The sequence below is a fragment of the Saccopteryx leptura genome, chromosome 3 (assembly GCF_036850995.1).
Source record: "Saccopteryx leptura isolate mSacLep1 chromosome 3, mSacLep1_pri_phased_curated, whole genome shotgun sequence".
In the NCBI taxonomy this organism is placed as follows: domain Eukaryota; kingdom Metazoa; phylum Chordata; class Mammalia; order Chiroptera; family Emballonuridae; genus Saccopteryx; species Saccopteryx leptura.
The window spans coordinates 92,447,546-92,470,000 of NC_089505.1; the positions used below are offsets into that span (position 1 = coordinate 92,447,546).

Consider the following 22,455-nt stretch of genomic DNA (forward strand, 5'->3'; position numbering starts at 1 on the left):
ACTCTGCTGGCAGACATCACAGGTTTTCTTTGAAAACCCCCGAGGGTAACTTGGCTTGCATCGTCTTTAAAATCAACTTTCCCATTGCAAGATAAAACACCATCCAAGCTGCCTTGTGAAGCTGTCTGATTCTGAACCCTCAGATCAGCAGAAAGAGGCCCGCCCCACAGGGCTGGCCTCCCCCATGTGGAGATGGAAACGGACTGATGGGGGCCCTGTACCTCAACTACTGGAGGGGACTTCTGTGGCTATCCCAATAAAACAAGGCGGGAGGCGGGAAAGTCCAGTGGAGAACTGAGCATCATATAGAAGGGACGTCCTAACTTCACTCAGTACACCTAGCTGGATGTTGTAATCCACAGAGCTATAACAGACGGTAAAACGAATACTTAGCTGTGAGATTTCATATTGACTTCTTCATTATGGGTGGGTAATGACTTCAGACACTCCCTGGCTATTACCTGTCCAGTTCTTTGCCTACGTCCTGCCACTGTCTGGTATGGCTAGCACCCACTCCTGCATCACAACAGAGATAGCCTAAGTGGTGCCCCTGTTCTGCTCGGATCCCAGCGTCGTGCCCGGTACACACACTCCATTCCCACGGTACCCAGAGAGGCCTCTTAGACTCAGGTTGTGACACTTCCTTTCACACTCCTAGTGAATTCAAAACCCCTTCCTTGCAGAGCGCCACTGGACTGGCTCTCTACCCCTCCCACTCTTTTCTCTTACTACCCAGCCATACTGACCACCCCCTGTGTCTCACGAGGTACAGCGCCCCAAGCTCATTCTGGGCTTCGGGGTTCATTAGCCCTAGCTCTTCACTGACCTGCAGCTCACTCACTTGTTCAACAAACGCTTAGGGAGTGCTGTGTGCCAGGTGTCCCGGGCAGTGGGGCATTGCAATGAAACAGCGTTAAGTTCTCGTGGGACAGTAATTAGTAAATATCCAGTGTAGCAGGTGGCAAGTTCTCGGGCCTGTGTGAGTGTGGGGGAAGGGGTACTGATTTCATGGAGGTGGAGAGGGAAGGCCTCCCCAGAAAGTGCCCTTGGAGCAGAGATCTGAAGGGGGTGGAGGAGCACTACACTGAGATGGTCCTGGTTTGTTTGCTGGTTATGAGCCCCCCACCCCACCCCGGCAGAGAGTAGAGACCTTGCCTTGTCCACTCCTCTGTCTGTGCTGCCCAGTGTGTAGTGGGTACACAGTAAATATCTGGGGCTCTAGAGGGAAAGTTTGGCATAGTTCCAGTCTTTTTTTTTTTTTTTTTTGCAAGAGAGAGACCGACAGACAGATAAAAGGAAGGGATAGAGATAAGAAGCATCAACTCATAGTTGCAGCACCTTAGTTGTTCATTGATTGCTTTCTCATATGTGCCTTGACCAGAGAGCTCCAGCTGAGCCAGTGCCTCCTTTACTCAAGCCAGTGACCTTGGGCTCAAGCCAGTAACCTTGGGCTTAAGCCAGCAACCTTGGGCACAAGCCAGCGACCTTGGGCTTAAACCAGCAACCTTTGTGCTCAAGCCAGTCACCATGGAGTCATGTCTGTGATCCCATGCTCAATCTTGGTGACCAAAGACTCAAGCCAGATGAGCCTGCGTTCAAGCTGGTGACCTCAGGGTTTTGAATCTAGGTCCTCAGCATCCCAGGTTGACACTCTATCCACTGCACCACCGCCTGGTTAGGCGGCATGGTTCTAGTCTTGATGGTTGCCACTACCTTAACCTGAAGAGCGGGAAGGCTAACTACTGCTCACGGAGGCACACGTGTCTTCTAACCTGCCACTTCTGGAAGCTTTATCCTGGAAAGGGGTCATTTAAGGACATGGAGGTTGTGGCCACTCAATAAGGAGAATGGAAGTTCCTTATTGGATGAGATGTCATAAGGGGAGGTGGGTTACTGGAGGAAGTTGCTGCTTCTAACAACCAGGATTTTACACGCGGGTGGGGGTGGGAGCCAGGGAGGGAGGCTGTCAGGAAGGGGAAGGGGGCGGCGGGCTTCCCAGTGCACAGCTGCCCAAGGCACAGGCATGCTTCTGGGTCTGTGTTGGTGAACTCTCACCAACCAGGCAAACTTGGCGAGTAATTTATTATTCTGACATTTGTTCAAACAGTTGGTACACTTTATTCAAGACAGAGTTGAGAGATGGGGCTCAACTCTGAATACAACAAAGAAGCTGAGGATTTGTAGCCAAGGAGCAGAGCTGGGGGTGAGGTGGGGGTCAATAGATGGAAAATTACTAGAAGGAGACATCTAGAGGAGGGGGATTTTTTTTTTCTACAGTGGTCTAATAAAATTCTTGCTAAAGGCTGGCCAAGGGCTTAGACATCAAAGGAAGTGGGTAGGGAACTTGGTCAAATATGAAGGATGGTGGATTCTCTCTAAACTGACTTTGCAGGGTTCTTGCCAAAGCTGAATTCTGCAAGGATGAACACAGAAGCCCAAGGTCGCAGCTTCATGGAGAACAGGGCTCAGAGGAGCCTGACCAAAATCTGGTCCAGGAGAGGGCCAACTTCACTTCCCGTGTCTGATAAACAGAGATGGTCATGCTAGTGTAGCTGCCTGCAGGGCCGTTGTGAACTAAAGTCATCCAGAAGGCCCCAGGTGGACCCCATGTGGCTGAGCAAATGTGAGAGGGGTCTGCTTCCAAGGCTCTGCCCCTGGTGCTAATTAGAACCTTCATCTCGGGAAGACCTTGGTGCATTTCTGTTCTAGTAGCCCACTCATCCTCCTGCTCCCTGTACCTGGTTCTCTTCTAGCGACATTTTGGGCTCCAAATTAACTTGGCAGTGGTCAGCAGATGTGAGGAGGAAGGCACAGCTGACGGTGAGGGGAGTGCAGACTGAGTAATCTGTTCTGGAAAGAATCTGTAGACAGGGCAGTGAAGTCCAGGGGGGCAGTCAGCCCGCAGTGCTCGGGCCATGTAAGCAGCTCCTTGTGCCGAAAGGTCTCTCCCGTGACTGTGACACAGTGATTAGAAAGAAGACATTGTCTCAATGAGAACCCATTTTAAAGCTGTGGGGAAAAGAGGATTTGTTAAAACAACAGCCTCCCTCATCTTTTGAGAGGAAGTCAAATTATATTTTTATTTTACCTCATGCTTCCAAATGAACACAAGACACATAGAAATATTAAGTGTTAGGACAAAACCCTAAGGAAAATGTAGCTGAACATTCAGGTCATTGTGAAGGTAGCATTGGTAATTGTGACGTCAAAGGGACAAAACAAGCTTAATAATTTTTTTTTTTTTTTTAGTGAGAGAAAGGGAGGTAGAAAGACAGTCCCACATGCACCTGACCAGTATCCACCCGGAAAACCCACTAGGGGACGATGCTTTGCCCATCTGGGGCATTGCTCTGTTGCTCAGCAACTGAACACTTCTTAGCAACTGAGGCAGAAGCCATGGAGCCATCCTCAGTCCCCAGGGCCAGTTTGTTCCAATTGAGCTTTCGCTGCAGGATGGGGAGAAAGAGAGAGACAGAGACAAGTGAGAGGAGGAGGGGTGGAGAAGCAAATGGGCGCTTCTCCTGTGTGCCGTGACTGGGAATTGAACCCGGGATGTCTACACACTATGCCGACGCTCTACCACTGAGCCAACCGGCCAGGGCAAGCTTGATAAATTTGATGAGCAACGGAACTCACCAGTTACAAAAGAGAATGCTGAAGCCAACTAGTAAAAAAAATTGTTTGCAGCATTTATTCCAGAGAATATATTCTTAAGGTTATAAAGAATATCTACAAGACTACAAAAATGATGGAATACCATGAGAGAAAAATGGTCACAAAAAGAAGACATTCCTGGTGGCCAACAAACAGATAAAACAACTCACCACTACTGTTCAAAGAAATGTAAATAAAACCAAAAGATTGGAAACACTTATTCAAAGATTTTTATCAAGAATTTGAGATATTACATACAATAACAGCGTGATTTAATGTTGCATTTAAATCCCATCCCACAAATGTATATGAACTAGAATAATTTATTTAGAGCTACAAGGCTTTAATGGCAAGATGAAGATGATTCATAATGAGCACATTCATACCAATCAGCATCTCTTTAGCTCTCGTTTGTTCTCAACCTGAAGAACCTGAGGGTATCATTGATGTATCTATCCATCTCGTCTTCTCACGGGTCCTAGAAACTTTGGCCTCCTTTTTTTTTACAGGGACAGAGAGAGAGTCAGAGTCAGGATAGACAGGGACAGACAGACAGGAATGGAGAGAGATAAGCATCAATTATCAGTTTTTCATTGTGACACCTTAGTTGTTCATTGATTGTTTTCTCATATGTGCCTTGACCGTGGGGCTACAGCAGACTGAGTAACCCCTTGCTCAAGCCAGCAACCTTGGGTCCAAGCTGGTGAGCTTTTTTTGCTCAAGTCAGATGAGCCCACGCTCAAGCTGGCGACCTCGGGGGTCTTGAACCTGGGTCCTCCGCATCCCACTTCGACGCTCTATCCACTGCGCCACCACCTGGTCAGGTTGGCCTAGCTTTTTAAAGAATAACACGCACCAAAATAATTCCAAAGTAAATGGATAGGATGCCACTGTATTTGGAAACTTCCACTGGTTCAGAGCCACAGTTGGGTGGGGCTGGGTGTGACAGGAAACGGTGTTCCCGTGATCATGAGGGCACACCGTTTCAGACCGACACTGTTATTGTAGGTTCATTTCTGCACTGATATAAATGGTTTCAGGCGTTGCCTGTGCACGCACGTGTCTTAGGAAGGAAAAAAAAAAAAGGAGCGGAGAGCTGACTCACCAATCCACGGTTTGCATTTCACCGTTCAGGGGAAGAGGTGGGCAAATGCCGTCTGGGACCTCAGCAGCTGGGCTGGAGGGACCCTTCACCCAGGAAAACCTTCAGCCAAAAGCAGAAGAGAGACAATTGCGGATCTCTTGTTCAAGATTAACTTTCCCATGGAGCAGAGAGAATGCCTGGGCAGGGAGACAAAGGACGTGCATCTTAATCATGAGTGTCATTCATAAAACGCCCCTTTGTCTATTCAGAGCCGGTTTAGGGCTCAGCTCCACGGCCGGCCGGAGAGCAGAATAGAACCAGAAGGAATCTTCATCGTTACGCTTTCAATGAACTGAACTTTCTATGAAAGAATTCAGACCGACTTCATTCAGGATTGGATTTCTTTTCTTTTCTTTTTTTTTTAAGCAAGGGGGGTTTGTTTTTGTGTTTTAAAGTTAGGGGATGTCTGTCCCTCAGTAAGTGATTTTGCTGAACAACACCAGAAAACATTTTAAAAATAGATGATTTGTTAACTTGAGTTCAAAGCAGGAGAGGGAGAAAAGAAAATTAAATAGTTAGTTTTTTTAAATTATTATTATTATTTAAAATAAGGACTGTTTGCCACGCAAAGGAATACGGCCCCCTGAGCTCCTATAAATAAATTCAACATTTGCCAACACCGCACCCATAAATCGTTGTGGGAACCAATCACCGTCCCCCACCTCCACCCCAGCAAATGGCTCAGAGGGGCGGCAACCATTTGCATGCCCTGGGGTATTCACTTATTGCTAACTGGTGAAAGCGCCTTGCCACCCAGATGAAAAATAAATGCCTAGGCTTAGGAGGGTCATTCCAAGCCACTGATTAGCAGCACCGGAGTAGGTCTCTAGGTGCAAAGAGAACAAACGAGTATACTCTAGAGACTTTCTCCGTCTATGCATCTGCAAAGAAGCTGTGATCAAATATTTATGAGCCATGCCTTTGGCTGGGGCACAAAGCATTGGGAGGAATACGGTATCTTAAGGCAAGGATGGGCTGTTTGCTAACTTGAGCACTGCCCGGATATGGACATCTGCTCTTTAATGACATATTCCAAGCCCTCCCCAAGCACCCCCTCCCTTTTGCTCCTGGGAGGCGTATGCTCCCTTATTTTGCAACTGTCCTTAGTCACAGAATTTCCAGAATCCCCTCTTGAGTCTGGGGACGGAGCCTGTGGCCAATGAGTCAGATTTTTAACGAGCGAAAGGGTTATTTGGTGAGCTGAGATGGTGCCCCTGTTCAGTCATGGTTAGTTCAGACCATTGCGACACAAGTTGAATAAGCGGCCACTGTTGTCTGTCCTCTGCCCTGTTGTGGAATTCAACCTGCTGTCCCCACTCCACCTATCTCCTGCTCCTCCAGAAACCTTTTTCCTTGGCACAACGGGGTCATTCATTCGGTATTAATGCAGAAGAGCCTGGGCCACGGACAGTAAGGTCTCTTGTTAGTATAGCTCTTGGTGCACGAAGAGTTAGTTCTGTTAGTTCTCTCTGGCATCCTTCAGTATATTACTGATCTTCTCCTCTAGACGTCAACCCAACCGTAAAATCAGAGGTTGAACTCGATGTAATCTCCGAGGCCAGTGGTCGAAGCCGACGCTCCAGTCTTAGAATTAAATGGAGAGCAAAGGATGGAGACACCGCTTATGGATGTTCTGATTCAGTAGGCTGGGGGCAGAGCCCGCAGAGTGCTTTTAGAACTCTTCTGAGGTGACTCTAATTTAGGACTTTTCCTAGGTCTAAAGGATGTTCTGTTAACCCGAACCCATGAATTCATCGTATGAAATAGCACCAGGAAAGATCTGACTGTTACTGAAAGGGGAAGATGTGCATCCCCCTGTCCAGTCTGCCTCGGTGGGGTACCAGGGAGGCGCTGGCGGCTTCTCCTTTGTGCACTTCCTTCTTCCTTTCTGTGGCCATGGAGACAACCAGGCCATCGTATTGGCCAGAGGTGAAGCAAGGAAAGAATGGTGGTAAACAGGGACGGTAACAACATGAAATCTCCACAAGAAATGGGAAAAATATAATCTTCTTGTGGCCTGCCCAGTAGGTCTGCCCATACTACTGAAAGGCCTGAACTCAGTCTTTCTTTTTCAGCCATCACAGTCCGGCCAGAAGATGACATTATGACCCCAGGTGTGGAAGATGGCCTGGTGACCCCAGGTGTGGAAGGTGACACGGTGACCCCAGGTCCCAGTGAAGAGCCCTATGAGTCTGCTGGCTTCACAGCTCGGGTGAGTGTCCCAGGAAGAGAGGAATTTGATTCGTAGGCTTGCAATCGCCTGCAAGGATATAGGTGTATATTTATATAGAGAATAAGCGGGAGCCACTATACAAAGGAATTGTTACATGGCTTGCAACAAAAATGGCATCCCAGTTTCATCCAGCTAACTGGTGACTGGCGTGCTGATCACAGGTGATTTGAGAGTATACCCCAGGGCTTCTCAGACTGGTAAGGAAGTAGGTTTATAAGTGTCCAATTTGTTACAGCCCACGTTTCAATACAAGCAAAGTCTTGGGTCTTGCTGCACTGGCATTGCTATAACAGTTTCTGGGTAGATATTCACAGCTCCTTGTCTTTTTGTGGTTGGTAATAAACACAGATGAGAAGAAGCCATCCACGGACCGCAGAGGTCAGCTAACTGCTCAGCAGATTTGGCCCACCCTCTGTCTTTGTAAATAAAGTTTTATTAGAATACAGCAATGCCTGTTCTGTTGGGAATGATCTCGGGCTGCTTTCTGTAAGAGCAGATTTGAGTAGCTGGTTGCCACGGAGACTGAATATAGCCCACAAAGATGAAAATATTTACCATTTGAACTTCTACAGAAAACTGTGCCAGCCACTGTTCTAGCATATCCCCAGCATCGGGAACCGTGCCAAGCATATAGAAGATGCTTATTAGCATATTTTTTCATTGTGTTAAAAAAAGCATGTAAAATGTATCATCTTAATAATTTTTAAGTGTACATACAATTCACTAGGATTAAGTCTATTCACCTTGTGAAACAGCTCTCCAAAATGTCTCCATCTTGTAAATCTGAAACTCTATACCCATTAAATAACAATTCTTCTTGTCTTCCTCCCTCCAGTCCTAGAGAACCTCTGTTCTACTTTTTATCTCTATAATTTTTGACTACTCTAAGTACCTCAGATCAGTGGAATCATACAGTATTTGTCTTTTGGTGACTGGCTTATTTTACATAGTATAATGTCTTCAAAGTTCATCCATGTTGTAGCATGTGTCAGAATGTCCTTTTTTTAAGGATGTGTAGTATTCCATTATATAGATAGACTACATTTTATTTATCCATTGAGTGTTGATGGACATTTGGGTTGCTTGTCGCTGTTGTGATAGTGCTGCTATGAACATTGCTTTCAATGATTTTGGGTATATACTCAGAAGTGAGATTTGTGGATTATATGGTAGTCCTATTTCTAATTTTTTTGAGGACCTTCTATCCTGTTTCCCATAGTGGCTGTATCATTTCCAGTCACACCAACAGTGCACAAGGGTTCCAATTTCTGCCAATCTTGCCCACACATCTTTCTGTTTTTCTGATAGTAGCCATGCTAACCGGTGCGAAGCAAAAATCTCGTTGAGATGTTGATTTTCATTTTTAGTGATATCAAGAATCTTTTCTTATGCTTGGTAGTTATTGTGTATTATCTTTGGCTAAATCTCTAAGTTCTTTGCTCATTTTTAAATCAATTTGTTTGATTTTTTTGTGGTTGTTGAGTTATATTCTTTATACCCTTCTCAGGTATATAATTTGCAAATATTTATATTTTCTCCTATTTCCTAGGCTGCCTTTCTACTTTGTTGTGTTCTTTGATACACAGAATTTTAAATTTGATGTGGTTCCGTTTATCATTTTTTCTTTTGTTGCCTGTGCTCATTAGCATATTTGTCGAATGTTACAGGGGTATGAACTTTGGAATCAGCAGAACCACTTCCAAGTCTTGTTCTGTCGCTGGTTGGCTATGTGAACATGGACACATTTCTTTTTTTTTTTGTATTTTTCTGAAGCTGGAAACGGGGAGAGACAGTCAGACAGAGTCCCGCATGCGCCCAACCGGGATCCACCCGGCACGTCCACCAGGAGCGATGCTCTGCCCACCAGGGTGATGCTCTGCCCACCAGGGGGCGATGCTCTGCCCCTCCGGGGCGTCGCTCTGCCGTGACCAGAGCCACTCTAGCGCCTGGGGCAGAGGCCATGGAGCCATCCCCAGCGCCCGGGCCATCCTTGCTCCAATGGAGCCTTGGCTGCGGGAGGGGAAGAGAGAGACAGAGAGGAAGGAGGGGGGGAGGGGGGGAGAAGCAAATGGGCGCTTCTCCTATGTGCCCTGGCCGGGAATCGAACCCGGGTCCCCCGCACGCCAGGCCGATGCTCTACCGCTGAGCCAACCGGCCAGGTCCCATGGACACATTTCTTAATCTCTCTAAGCCTTGTTTGTACTGTAGGACTAATAATATGATTTACTGCATCGGGGTTGCTTTTATGGAGTAAATGAGGTGTTTAAAGGGGCTGGCGCACAATAAGCTCTCAATAAAGGCTATTACTCTCACCGGCAGACAGAGGGCATTGAAGGATGATACAGCATAATATGTGCCCCCAAAAGTGTTGCAGGGAGGAAATGCCATTCAAATTCAAGGGAGGAAAAAAAGATTAAAACCTAATGACCTGATATTTTCTGAAGAATTAAGACCCCAGGAAGTTGACACTTGGCATTCATGTCTAGAGTCTTGATTTTATGCCTGGTCCCATTCTTCTGTTTGTTTCTTTGTTTTCTTGTTTCCACTTGAGATTCATGTCATTGTGTATTTCCTATATTTATGCCACCTTATAGGGCAGCGTATGTATTTTAAAACATTATGTAATATTTCCATCTTGCCTCATTTACATCTCCAATAGGTGCCCACAAATACAAAGAGCAGAGACATTCATATAGAGGATCTGCCAACTTCAGAAAGCACAGCCCATGACCAAGAAGAAAGCCAGAGCACCACAGTCGCAAATGTGGCCCCTGGTCACTCCGTGGGTAAGAAAACCGGTCATCCCAAATAGGGATTGATCTTGTTTTGCGTAAATCAGTACATTCCAAAAAAAAAAAAACATGAACAGATGCAGTAATCAATAGGGCATGTATTGGAATGCAAGAGTGGACCAAGCTTTATGTGGTAGTTTCAGAATTTGATGTGTGAGGTCGTTAAATCAAAGTTGATTTATTGGGTTGCTGAACACTGCCCTCTACCTGGAATGACAGCTAGTGATAATAGTTAAGTAGCTACTGGTGTCCTATGCTAACCCTAAGCTGATAGAATGGTACACTAAGAACTTGGGTGTTTTCACCCAAGAGCATAAGACTCAGTCAACGTATGCAAATCTTAACAGATTAGATACTATTATTTTCCATCTTCTATCAAGTTCATGTCTGTACCCATGGAGCAAGACTCTATTCTAACGCAGTCTTACCAGGATTGGGGGCTGTGCCTGTGAGTCACGGCTGACACCTGCAGCAGTGTGAACGAAACATCTTGGAGAGAAGCTGTGGAGAAGAAGGTTGGGTCTTTGCCAGTACTAGGAGGGTCAGACCATCGCTGATAAGAATGAGGCAAGATCATTGCCATTACCGCTGAGCGATAGAAAGAGATAGCTTCCTATTTTTAGAGCTTTCTTCAAAGAAATTAAGTCATTTTTTGTTATGATATGCCCTAATTTTGTAGTAGATTGGGGTGAGGAGAGAAAAGGAACTAACCTCCCAATTACTTCCACAAGGGCTTTTCAACTTGAACTATTTTGTGTGAATCATTTTGTCCAGACAGGTATTTGCATCCTGAAGTGAAAGCAAACACCAGGACCTCGCCTAGAGCAGGGGCCCCTCAAACTGAATGCACATCTGAACACCCAGAAAGTTGTTCTTTAGTGTCCATAGGCATTTTCAGACCAAAAAGCCAATCTGGGTTTTACAAAATCTATAGCATTTCTAATGATTTTTTTTCTTCTTTTCCAAGTGAGAGGAGTAGAGATAGAAAGACAGACTCCCGCATGAGCCCTGGCCAGGATCTACTTGGAAACCCCGTCTGGGGCCAATGCTTTGCCCATCTGCGGCCATGCTCACAACTGAACTATTTTTGGTGCCTGAGGCACAGGCTCCATGGAGTGCCTGGGGCTGATGCGCTCAAACCAATGGAGCCATGGCTGTGGGAGGAGAAGAGAGAGAGGTAGAGAAAAGGGGGAGGGAGAAGGATGGAGAAGCAGATGGTTGCTTCTCCTGTGTGCTCTGATCGGGAATTGAACCCAGGACAACCACACTCTGGCCTGACACTCTACCACTGAGCCAACCAGCCAGGGTCCCAAGAAATTTTTAAACATGCTTCATGTTTATACATTCCTGTTCATAGCAGCATTATTTACAAGAGTTAAAACATGGAATGTATTGACAGATGAGTGATAAACAGAACATGGTGAATACATACAATAGAATATTATTCAGCCTGTAAAAGGAAGAAATTTCTGACATGTGGTACAATGTGTAAACCTTGAAACGTTAGGCTAAGTGGAATAAGCCAGTCACTAGAAGACAGATGCTGTATGATTCCGCTCAGATGAGGTACACAGAGTAATCAAAATTATGGAGACAGAAAGTAGAAGGGTGGTCGCCTGGGGTCGGGGGGAGGAAGGATAGGGAGTAATTGTTTAATGGGCATATTGTGTCAGTTTGGTGAGACGAAGAGTTCTGGGGATGGGGGTGGCGATGATGGCACACCCATGGGAAAGGGACTTTGTACCATTGACTTGTACGCAGAAATCATGAAGACAGTAAAGTGTGTGTTGGGTGTATTTTATCACAATAGAAAATAAAAGCTTCGTCAAAGTGCTTTGAAAATAGTGCCTAAAGGTCACTCCATGATGCTGAAGAGTTGGTTAACATTTATAGATCAGAGAAAACCCAAAAGGGCTAAGCCGGAAAAGAATCATCAATGTAATTTGCTCGTTGGAAGGCATTTCAAATTTTTGGAAACGTAGTGATCATTGGTAACACGAATTGACCGCTAATTGGCAGCAGAAAATGGGAACTTTCTGAGTGAGTCTTCTTTCTAGCATATCAGGATACCTCTCCTTACTCTTAAAAAAAAAAAAAAATTCTCTATTGCCTGGAAAGTACCCTTGCCCCCTGCCCCTCCCTGCCCCCCCCCCCACAAAATGTGACTTAGAATACATTCCTACGTCATATCTCAGTGTCCCAAGAAATTTTCACATGCGTTAAAATGTAATGATAAGCAGGTGGGTTTTTTAAAGAGGCCGTTTTATTAGGGCAGTAGATGTCTTTCCCGTGAAACACCCAAGTTTAATGATGTTCTCAAGGATGACACGTTTTATGATCAGAGTCACATAACTGGGAGGGAGCTAGAGGATTACAGACCTCATAAGCTCTAATTTAGTAAGGAATCTTGCATAAACTTTATTTTGGGTATTTTCTAACCGATGGTGTCACGGGTGCTGATGATGGCGTGTTAGGAAGCTGGAATTGGCAGCCACCATGTGAAGACATAACAAGCCAATGATTGGCTGGTCTCTACTGGTATTTGGCAGCCAGGGATGACAGTGTGGAACTTGATGTGATGATCCTTTTGTTCCGGGCAGGACTCCGATCCAGCAGTCACCCAGCCACTGCTTCGTGGTGGGGCTAGCATGGTCAACGGTCAGCTGGAGCCCCCTGTAGATGCTCCGACGCTGTGGGTTCAGCTCGTGCAGGGAGAGCTGATTCGGCTGGAAAAGGTGTCTTTCTGAAGACAGCCTTGGCACAAAGGGGATAGCCGCTTTTAAACTCAACCATGAGAAAGGGCAAGCCTCTAGTCGATGATGGCTGGCTGGTTTCCCCTTTGCTTAGGAGAGCTATTGGGTATCTGCACTTTGCAAGTTGTGAGTTAAGGGCTCAGGTTGTAGGAAGGGGCCTGATTGGTTCTCTTCTCTTCATTCTATCATGAACTCTAGGCACCCAGAATTTTCTCCATCTGCAAACTAGATAAACAAATACCACCACCACTGCCCCTGCCCCGGAGGGGTTAGGGACTCTGTATCTGAAGAAGTTGATGGGAGAAACAAAACAAAACACCTTTATTTTTAAATAGGAATTGTGTAAAGTTATCTGAAACTCACAATTTTATTACTTGCTCACAGGAAGAGACTTGTAGGTAAATATATCTGATACTCATGTGATAGGTAAATGGAAATATTTACATTGTAAGTATTAGAACTAGGTTTGGCTTCAGGGAAAAATCCTAAAATCACAAGGGGCATAAACACATAGGGCAGGGGTCCCCAAACTACGGCCCGCGGGCCACATGTGGCCCCCTGAGGCCATTTATCCGGCCCCCACCGCACTTCGGAAGGGGCACCTGTTTCATTGGTGGTCAGCGAGAGGAGCATAGTTCCCATTGAAATACTGGTCAGTTTGTTGATTTAAATTTACTTGTTCTTTATTTTAAATATTGTATTTGTTCCCGTTTTGTTTTTTTTACTTTAAAATAAGATATGTGCAGTGTGCATAGGGATTTGTTCATAGGTTTTTTTTATAGTCTGGCCCTCCAACGGTCTGAGGGACAGTGAACTGGCCCCCTGTGAAAAAAGTTTGGGTACCCTTGACATAGGGCGTATTCTCTCCTTACACAGAGCAGGGGATTAATATCACAAGACAAATCACAGTCTTGGCCACATCTTTCAGAACAAAAGCATATCACTCTCGAAATGAAACTCCTTCAAAATAAACCTCATCCCAGCAGCTGAGTTTTCCATGATCTTGACATTGGACCAAGGATCATCGGCCTTGGATTCTTTTGTTACTGTAACCTCTGTAACGTTTCGATCATTTGTTTAAGACCTCTGCAGGTCATTTGCTTTGACTCTGCTCTCTAAAGTGGATAGGAGAAAAATAATGTACCTAGAAGTACTTTGAACCCACAGGTTTAAAAAAGTGTTCATAAATGCAATAATGATAGTTTTGAAGACAGGATCACGTCAGAACCTGCTTCAAAATCCCCTGATCCAGTTTATTTAAGAAATTATCTTCCTTGCTTGTGTTCTGCTACCTTCCACTTAGGGTCAATTCATCTTCTGCCAGTTGTAAAATTACAGTTATTAAATCCTAATAATTCTATACCATTACGTCTCTCTCTTTTCCAGAAGTCACAGAGCCAACAGTCGAGAAAGGTAAGCTAGATTTTGGTATCAAAATGTTCTTTGGGGATTAAATAAGGAAAAAGAGGTCTCTTTGAGCCTGATCTTTGTGATGAGTTGTGTTCTCTCCTGGACTGGAGTCTACAAGCTCAGGATAGAGAAGCTTCCGAGAGCAGGATTCCAACTTCTTTTTACGAAAGAAAAGGGACTTGCCTGTATTTGAAAATAATCAAACCACAAATGAGTTTATTCACTGATGACAACTGGGGAGAATGGTGTCACATTACTATTTATTGTCACTAAGAATGAAAATGGGGGCTCATTTGATAGCCCTATACAAACGCTACCCAGTAATTAACCGTGAAGCCACCCAGTACCAGGGGCATGCGTCTTCAATCCTGAGACGCAGAAATCTTTTCATTCACAAGACGGGATGAGTATAGCCCAGTGTCTCCTCTTCTAAAACAGCTTCCACTGGGTACAGGAGAAACAACACGGAACAGTATTTGCTGTCTGCAGGGGGTATTGTATATACATGGCACGTTATATCACAGGTGTATTGGTTATCTGGAGCTCATGGGTTTTTTTTACCCCCCCTCTCTTTCAGATGGCTTAGCGACAGGGACCCTGATTGGAATCATAGTTGGGGTCTTACTAGGCATTGGAATCGTCGGTGGCATCATCACTGTGCTTGTGCGAAAAATGTCGGGCAGGTACTCGTAAGTAAATAACTTGTCCCCCTACCCCCACCCCCACCCCCACCCCGTGTGATAGGTAAATAAAGGCGGTCCCTTCTAGAGCTCTGACCTTTAAACTAATGGAAACCTTTAAATGAAGTTCATGGTCAGAAGCCCCTACCTCCATAATAAGTACTACATCGGAAATTTCCCGGAAGAACAAGTGTCTGTCTACATGGGCTTTATACGTTTCCAAGCAAAGAGAGTCAAAGCCAGCCATGGCTCTCTGATTGACTTCTGTTGAACTCTGACCAAATTTGACATCTTGCCTTAATTTTCTGACTAACTGAACTTAAGAGAAAACCCAAACCAAGTTTTAACTTGATACTAGTCACCCTGCTCCCCGATCATCAGAGGTGGGAGGTTTTCAGAAGACCGTCTGCTGCAGGGGCCCCGGATCCATAGTGATGAGGAGGTCCCCTGGACACAGCCGCACACAGGAGCTAGCGTACGCCTCGCACTGGCTGTTGATGAGGGGGAGAAATGTCTTTATTAAAATTCCCTAAGAATTCAGAACATTCGAGTTCATAGCCAGAGGAAACCGTTTTCCTATTTCTGTTGGGGAGATGACGTCCGACTGGGGAGGCGCAGGGGAAGGAGGAGGACAGGTGCTCTATAGAACTAGGGGACCAAGGGACACGGTTTACAGTACAGTCGCAGATTCGTGTCCTTGGAGTTGCCTGGGACTCTGACCCTGGCTGCGGGGGGACCAGGCACAGAGGACAAATGATCAGGAAAGAAGAGAACCACGTTCCAGAACTGGAAGACTTAGACCAAAGGACAAGAGGAACAGGACTCGGGATGACTATTCATAGTGCCAGTAACAACAACAAAAAAGTGACCGTCACCTTTCTCTTGGTTTTCACAGGCCCTAAAGAGCTGAAGAACTGTGCCCTTCTGCCAAAAGAGTGTCCGACCTCCCCTGTCCCCGAGCGTGTGGGAGAAGATGACCCAATGGAAATGCGTGGCCGCCCCATTCAGAATCCATGGTGATCCCTCCGCTTGCCAAGAGAGTAACTGAAGGAATGGTGATCACTCACCGGACTTGCTCCTCTAAGCACTTGTCTTTTGAGAAACTTCTCTAAAACATAGATATTTGGAAAAGATGCTCTATGAAACAAAACGCATAGGGAACGGAGCAAAGCTGTGTAAATCAATTTGTAACTAAGATAGACAAATGTTAACGCCATCCGCGTTAGCAACTGTAACTGTGTCTTTGTTCTGACCATCATCTGTTATTGTTAACATGCAAAGGAATCTGGAAATATTTATACCAGTGGAATCCTTGGGTCTAGTGCTATGTCAGTAAATGGCATAAGCATGTTGCAATTTCTTATCTGTTGAAACTTACGCATTCCAGTCTAGTTTGGTCTGATTTTCTTTTACTTTTTTTTAATTTTTTTTTTTTTTGAACCCTGATTTGGTGTGAATAATCAAGTAGAGACATCGAAACCTGGGTAATCTATAAATCCTCACAGCAAGGCCACAGGGCCGCGGTGACTTGATGACTCAACGGTTTGCTCCTACTGAGCGTCGGCTTCCCTTAGAGATTGGGGAGCCCGTGCTGGTCTGCGAGTAGGGGGTGGCCTTCTCTCATTCCCAGGACGCAAGTCCTTCAGATGGGCTGCTTTGTTCTAGAACATGCAGACCTCAGCCCTGATGATTGGGAGGCTGCTAGGGGTCCTGGTGGTGCCAGAGGCTCATCTGTTCCAGAACCCAAGATCCACAGTGGTCCCCAAACAGAAAGAAGCCCTCTGCGTGCCACTGGCACGGGGCATAGAACCTGCTAGCTGTCTTACATGTCCTTTCTGCCTCCTATATAATCGTGTGAAGTATTCGCTTTTAAAAAGCAGCTGGATTTAAAGACAAAAGCTATTCCCCCATCTTCATGCTTTATCCCGCATATTTCTGTGGGGCTGTAACTGAAAAGATCAAAATAATGGAGCCCAGGCCACTGTTCTGTGCTAGCACCAGCCAGCTCAGTCCTTTTCTTCCCAGAGGTCCTCTGAATGCTTTCTCCTGAACAACAAAAAAAAAAGTCTTGATCCTGAGCAGAGGCTCTGTGGTGACTGTGATTGTACCGTTCTGATATCCTGTAAACTTGTACAAGTTAATAAAACAGGAAAAGGTAAACTATGCTTCAGAAAGCACAACCCACTTCCCTCCCCCTTTTTTTAACAGTAGCATGTGGACGTTATTTAAACTGTGTGCCCTTCTGTTGCCTAAGCCCAGCTGGCCCACCAGCCCAGGTTCTGTCGTCAACCATCACCTGGTTGTGAGAAGGGGGCGTAGAAGAACTTGACAAGCTCAGCCTCCTTCTGTTTCATCACTCAGATTCCCGAACAGGCGTTGGGAATAATGTCCTTGTCATCTTTTCTTGCTTTTTCTCTCTCATGGTGAAAAATAACGGTCCATCCCCAAGTTGTACACTGGCCCCTTCGCCTGCTGGGACAGGGCTGTGGGTTTCTTAGTCCCATCTGTGTTGATGATGCTCAATGCAGTGTGGACATGCCTGGAAATAAAACAGATGATTGCGTATCACGTTGAGTCAGAGCTTCCATTGGAAATCTCGGTCGTTCTCGGGGTCATCCTGAAGAACATCTTCAGATCAGCTTACAAATTATGTCAACATCTGCCTCTTGACTCGCCTGGGAGGAAATTCTAAATGGTCAGAGGAAGTACAACCATGGAAAGAAATGTAACTACACCTCTCACCTAGGGCTCTGCCAGAGTAGAGAGGTCAAGGTCAGGCAGACGGACGCGACGTGAAGACAAGTGGCCCACCTCGGGGCTGCTTTTGGCCTCTCCCGTCCTAATGGGTTAATGAGGTTTTGCGTGGCTCCCGATTTCTCTGCCCTGGAGAGAGGAGCCCGGTGAGGGAGGGCTACACCTTCTCCTGCGGGTCCTCCGTGGAACCTGACCTCAGGTGTGTTGGCCTTGGTTACACAAAAATAGGAGGTAACATCCCAGGCTGAGGGTGTTCCAACTGCCTATGGGCCTGGGATCATGTTCCAGAATTTCTGTTCCTGGGACAGCTCACTGCTCCTTGGCCCTCAGCGGCAAATGCTGTTTGGCCTGGAAGCTGCGGTGTCCAGGTGCTCTGTTTCAGTCTCTCTCTGTCCTCCATCTACTCCTCCCTGCCTCCACCTTCACTGCATAAGAACCCCAGGGCCAAACCCTGGGCCACCTCCCTGCCACGCCTATCCCACTCGTAAAAGTTGGATGCTGTGAGAATCATGCCTTCCTCATTAAACACTCCATTTTCGTTAAATCCTGACTGTTGAATCTGCCAGACAGATATCAGGACCATGGAAAAGAACAGGACCCAAGTCCCGTTCTGCTACTTTACCGTTGTAATCCCCCGATGAGTCGACGACCAACTTTTGTGGGCCAGTTTTTCCCTAAGAACTTCCACAAGATGGTTCAGTAAGCATGCCTGTTCTAGCAGAAAAATAACCGCACCTCCCTGGTCCCACGGACTTGGAAAGGGAACGGGGCCTCAGCTGTGCCAAGTGTAAACTTACGTTCCCTTGCATGCTCCCCGCAGGACAGCACTGGAAACTGTCGGAGCTGCCAAGGGGACTGGAAGTTAAGGAGACACATCCGTCCACTTCCATTAGAGCCATCTGGGGAGCAGGCTCTGAAGTTAACTGTTTGTGTCCTGCTAAAGCCTTGCTTCTTGTTTTCCTAGTAAAGCTTTGTTTTAACTCCAGTCTTTTTTTTTCTTTCAACCTGGGAGAACCAATCGAACTCCAAGACATAGTGCTGTTTCTTGAGCCACTTGTAACAAACGGGGAACAGATAAGTAACATACTGCCTCTCTGTCTCCATCTTTATTTTAATCCATATTTATTTAGTGTTCAGGGCTTGGGGCTGCTTGTGACTAGTGCTTCAATGGGGAAGAGCGCATACACTAACATACAAACTTTTTTTTCCTAATTAAAATTCCAGTAGGTGGGAGAAGTGTCTCCCTGAAATACAGTGAGTATTCACACGTATTCTCGGAATATACCTCTTGTGTCATCAGAAGACCTGGCGTTCCTGAAAGACTGGATTTCCCTTTGCTCCTTTCTAAAGTTTAAAATCGGGTTAGAATGTATCATATATCCCAGGTTTTAAATTCAATAATCATAAAGTTTGTAACTACAGTTAAGGGCAATAATGCAGAATAAATTTAAAATCGTGGAGGAGGAGAATGAAGACTTTACCGCTGGCATGGATAGTGTAAGATTTTCAGCCCATGGGCCCACATATATGTGCCCTGACACAGGCCAGCGCCGGTCTGGAACATTAGTCCTCAGCACTTTCACTGTCTGGGGGTCATGTCACTAGACACCAACACAGAGCACATGGGTTCCATTTCTGCAGAGAGGCCACAATACAGACAGTTCTCTCCACAGTGCAGAGAGCTTGTTCTTCCCTACCCCCTTCTCTCCTCTTCCTCCAGTTTCCTTTGAGAAGACCATCCTACGCCAGTCGTACGGGGATGTTTCCAGAGTGATGGTTGCCCCCTGGATACCACTGCGGTGATTGTTTGATATAAGTGCTTGAACAATCAAAACCACTTACAATGCCCCGAATATAACCTCAGGAAGGATGGGAATGTTCTGACTTAGGGAAAGCTTAAATTTCCACCCCCATCCTGCAAATTAGAATGGGGCTGTGGCTGGCACAGGGGCTGTTGCAAAAGACTGTATGGTGTGTCCAGCAAGACCCAGGGACCAAAGACACTCACTTGGGCCAACAAGGTAGGGTGGCTTGCTGGGAAGATATACTCTTATGGGATAGGAATAATGTGATCATTTATTCATTCAACAAACATTATTGCCAGGTCCCATTCTAGGTACTGGGGAAACGGAACAAACCCACAAACCTCCCTCATGGAGTTTTTCATTCCAATGTGAGACAGACTGTACATAAAATAAATAAGCACATTACAGAGATGTCGAAGATGAGAGGGTGGTCAAGGACATGGCGAACAGCAGCAGGGGGAAGTAGGGAAGAGAAATGGAGGGCGGACAGACTGCAGCATTGAATCGGGGGCAGGGAAGACCTCACTGAGATTTGAGCCAAGTTCTTTTTTTTTTTTTTTACAGGGACAGAGAGAGAGTCAGATAGAGGTATAGATAGGGACAGACAGACAGGAACGGAGAGAGATGAGAAGCATCAATCATCAGTTTTTCGTTGCGACACCTTAGTTGTTCATTGATTGCTTTCTCATATGTGCCTTCACCGTGGGCCTTCAGCAGACTGAGTAACCCCTTGCTCAAGCCAGTGACCTTGGGTCCAAGCTGGTGAGCTTTTTGCTCAAGCCAGGTGAGCCCGCACTCAAGCTGGCAACCTCGGGGTCTCGAACCTGGGTCCTTCCGCATCCCCGTTCAATGCTCTATCCACTGCGCCACCGCCTGGTCAGGCTGAGCCAAGTTCTTGAAGAGGCATGGGGCGGGGGAAGCATTCTTGCTAAGAGACGACCCAAAGCCCCAAGCAGGAAGAGCATGTGTGCCACACGCGGGTAGGGGCTGCAGGAAGCTCAGAAGGCTGGAGCAGAGTGAGGATGGGGGTGAACGGTAGGAGAGGGACATGATCTGATTTATATTCCCACCTCCCCTTCCCCAAACACTTTTACTTCTGGTTGGGAACTGGCTAGTTACAAACCCAGTGTGATAATAATCCAAGAAAGAGATGTGGGTGACTCAGATCAAGATGATAGCAGCGGGGTTGCATAAAAGCGGTCTGGTTCTGGTTATAGTCTGAATAGAGCCAACAGAATTATCTGATGGATTGCACATGGGCTGTGAGAAAAACAGAGATGTCGCAATGGCTTCCAAGGATTTTGCCCTGAGCAAGCAGAAAATGCAGCTGCCCTCACCTGGCCGGAGAAGGCTGTGGGTGTTGCAGGTGTGAGAGAGAAGGGCAGGAGCTCTGGGTTGAACCTGTAGAATTTGAAACATCTGTTAGAGACGCAGGTGGAGGTGTCAGGCAGGCAGCTAGCTGGGCCTTTGAGCCTGGAGCAGGAGTAAAGGATCTATCTGGCTGGAGACAGAATTTGGGAGTTGTCAGGACTGAACAAGGATGCTATTGAGATCACTAAGGGTGTGGGTATAAATAGAAAGAGAAAGTCCAAGGTCAGAGCCCTGGTGGTCCTTCAGGCTAAGAGGTCAGGGATATGCAGAAGGGTCAACCGAGGTCTCCCACCATGGACTGAATGGAGTACATCAGGATCAGTCTTTCCTTTTGTCTTCTTTTTACACCAGCTAACAACCCTCTGATTAATCAGTCAGCTCTCCAAGTAGCCGAGTGCTGGGCTGGGGGTGCCCTCGATAGTGGACACGGATACTCCTATCCCTGGAAAAGAATCTTACTCATTGTAAATTAGCAACCTGGGCCCTGGCCAGTTAGCTCAGCTGGTTAAGAGAGTGGTCCCAAAATGACAAGGTTTCAGGTTCGATCCCTGGTCAGGGCACATACAGGAGCAACTCAATGTTCCTGTCTCTCTCCCCCTGCCACTCTCACACACACACACAGAAAATAAAAAAGGAAAGGAAAATTAGCAACCTGGTGTGTGGTGTTGTAAATCAGATTCTTATTATGAGTTTGACTGGCGTGAGTTAGGCCCTAGAACCTGTTCAACTCATGCAAAGATGATTTCAGAATTATAAATCTGGGGCCCAGAGCTTTCGAGAATGATGTCCACATCAAGGCTTCACTGCTAGACTGGATATTCAGCTCTGCTCCCCACACAGCACGTTGTGACAAGTCCCCATGTAATGGTGTCCACGTGACCTCCCACCATCTAGCCTCCACCCAATCCACTGGCTTGATCTGTCCAAATTTCCAAATGAACTCCCATCGGCCAACGCCATGGCCTCTTCTCAGTCTAGTTCTCAGGAATCAGCAGCAGCCATCAGCTCTGTTGACCCCCTTCTGGAAGCCACCCTCTGTCCCTCGGCTTGCAGGCCATGTTACCATGCCAGTTGCCCTCCTGGCTCTTAGCTTGCTTGCTTCACTTTCCCCTTCCCCCTGCTGGGGTGACCTAAGGCTTGCTTTTCAATTCTCAATTAAGAGAGAAGGTACCACTGTCCCCTCACCCCCAAGTCATGGCCCATTCCTTGTTGGCAAGGGGTGGTTCTGGAAGGAAGAGCGTTGGGAAAACCACAATTTTCTGTGAAGCAGTGCAGAAAATAATACTGACATCCAGTGCGGTCATCAGCCCGAAAGTAAATAATGACTGTTTAGTGCCCAACTGAGAACATGGTAGCGGCTCCATCATTAGCAGCAATTATTCCAGCAGCCACTCCTCCCTCCTGTTCTTATCGCTCATCTGCTCTCACAGATCCCTAGGAAGTGGGCGAGACAGAGATCACCCCCATTCCGCAAGTGAAGAGATCGAGGTTCAAACAGTTGCCTGAAATTACAGAGTTACGCAATGCCCACACAGGTGTCTTGACTCTTACTCTCTGACCCTTCTTGCCTTTGTTCAGTCCGTGTCTTGTCTGTTCAAATCAGTTGTCTCCCCACCAGCTCGACAGTAGTGCATGTCAAAGACACAGTCTCTTCAGCCAGGGGAAAAGAGGAAATGTTTTTTCATTGTAAAATATTTTAGCCCTGGCTGGCTAGCTCAGTGGTAGAGCGTCGGCCCAGCGTGTGGAAGTCCCAGGTTTGATTACCGGTCAGGGCTTCCTGTGAGAAGCGCCCATCTGCTTCTCCACCCTTCCCCCTCTCTTTCCTCTCTATTTCTCTCTTCCCCTTCCGCAGCCAGGGC

At 46.5% G+C, this 22,455-nt stretch overlaps 1 protein-coding gene across 2 annotated transcripts in view; it reads left to right on the forward strand.

The window, feature by feature from the left end:
- PDPN (podoplanin) overlaps positions 1-17,234 on the forward strand; it is a 30,668-nt gene extending 13,434 nt beyond the window's left edge. The window contains exons 2-6 of one of the 2 annotated variants that reach the window (XM_066375107.1): positions 6,874-7,010; positions 9,691-9,817; positions 13,963-13,989; positions 14,564-14,675; positions 15,562-17,234. In XM_066375107.1, coding sequence (XP_066231204.1) covers positions 6,874-7,010; positions 9,691-9,817; positions 13,963-13,989; positions 14,564-14,675; positions 15,562-15,568 — 410 coding nt within the window. In that variant the 3' untranslated portion in view covers positions 15,569-17,234. The remainder of the gene's footprint in view (positions 1-6,873; positions 7,011-9,690; positions 9,818-13,962; positions 13,990-14,563; positions 14,676-15,561) is intronic. The other variant, XM_066375108.1, reaches the window with a different exon arrangement.
- The last annotated feature ends 5,221 nt before the right edge of the window (positions 17,235-22,455 follow it).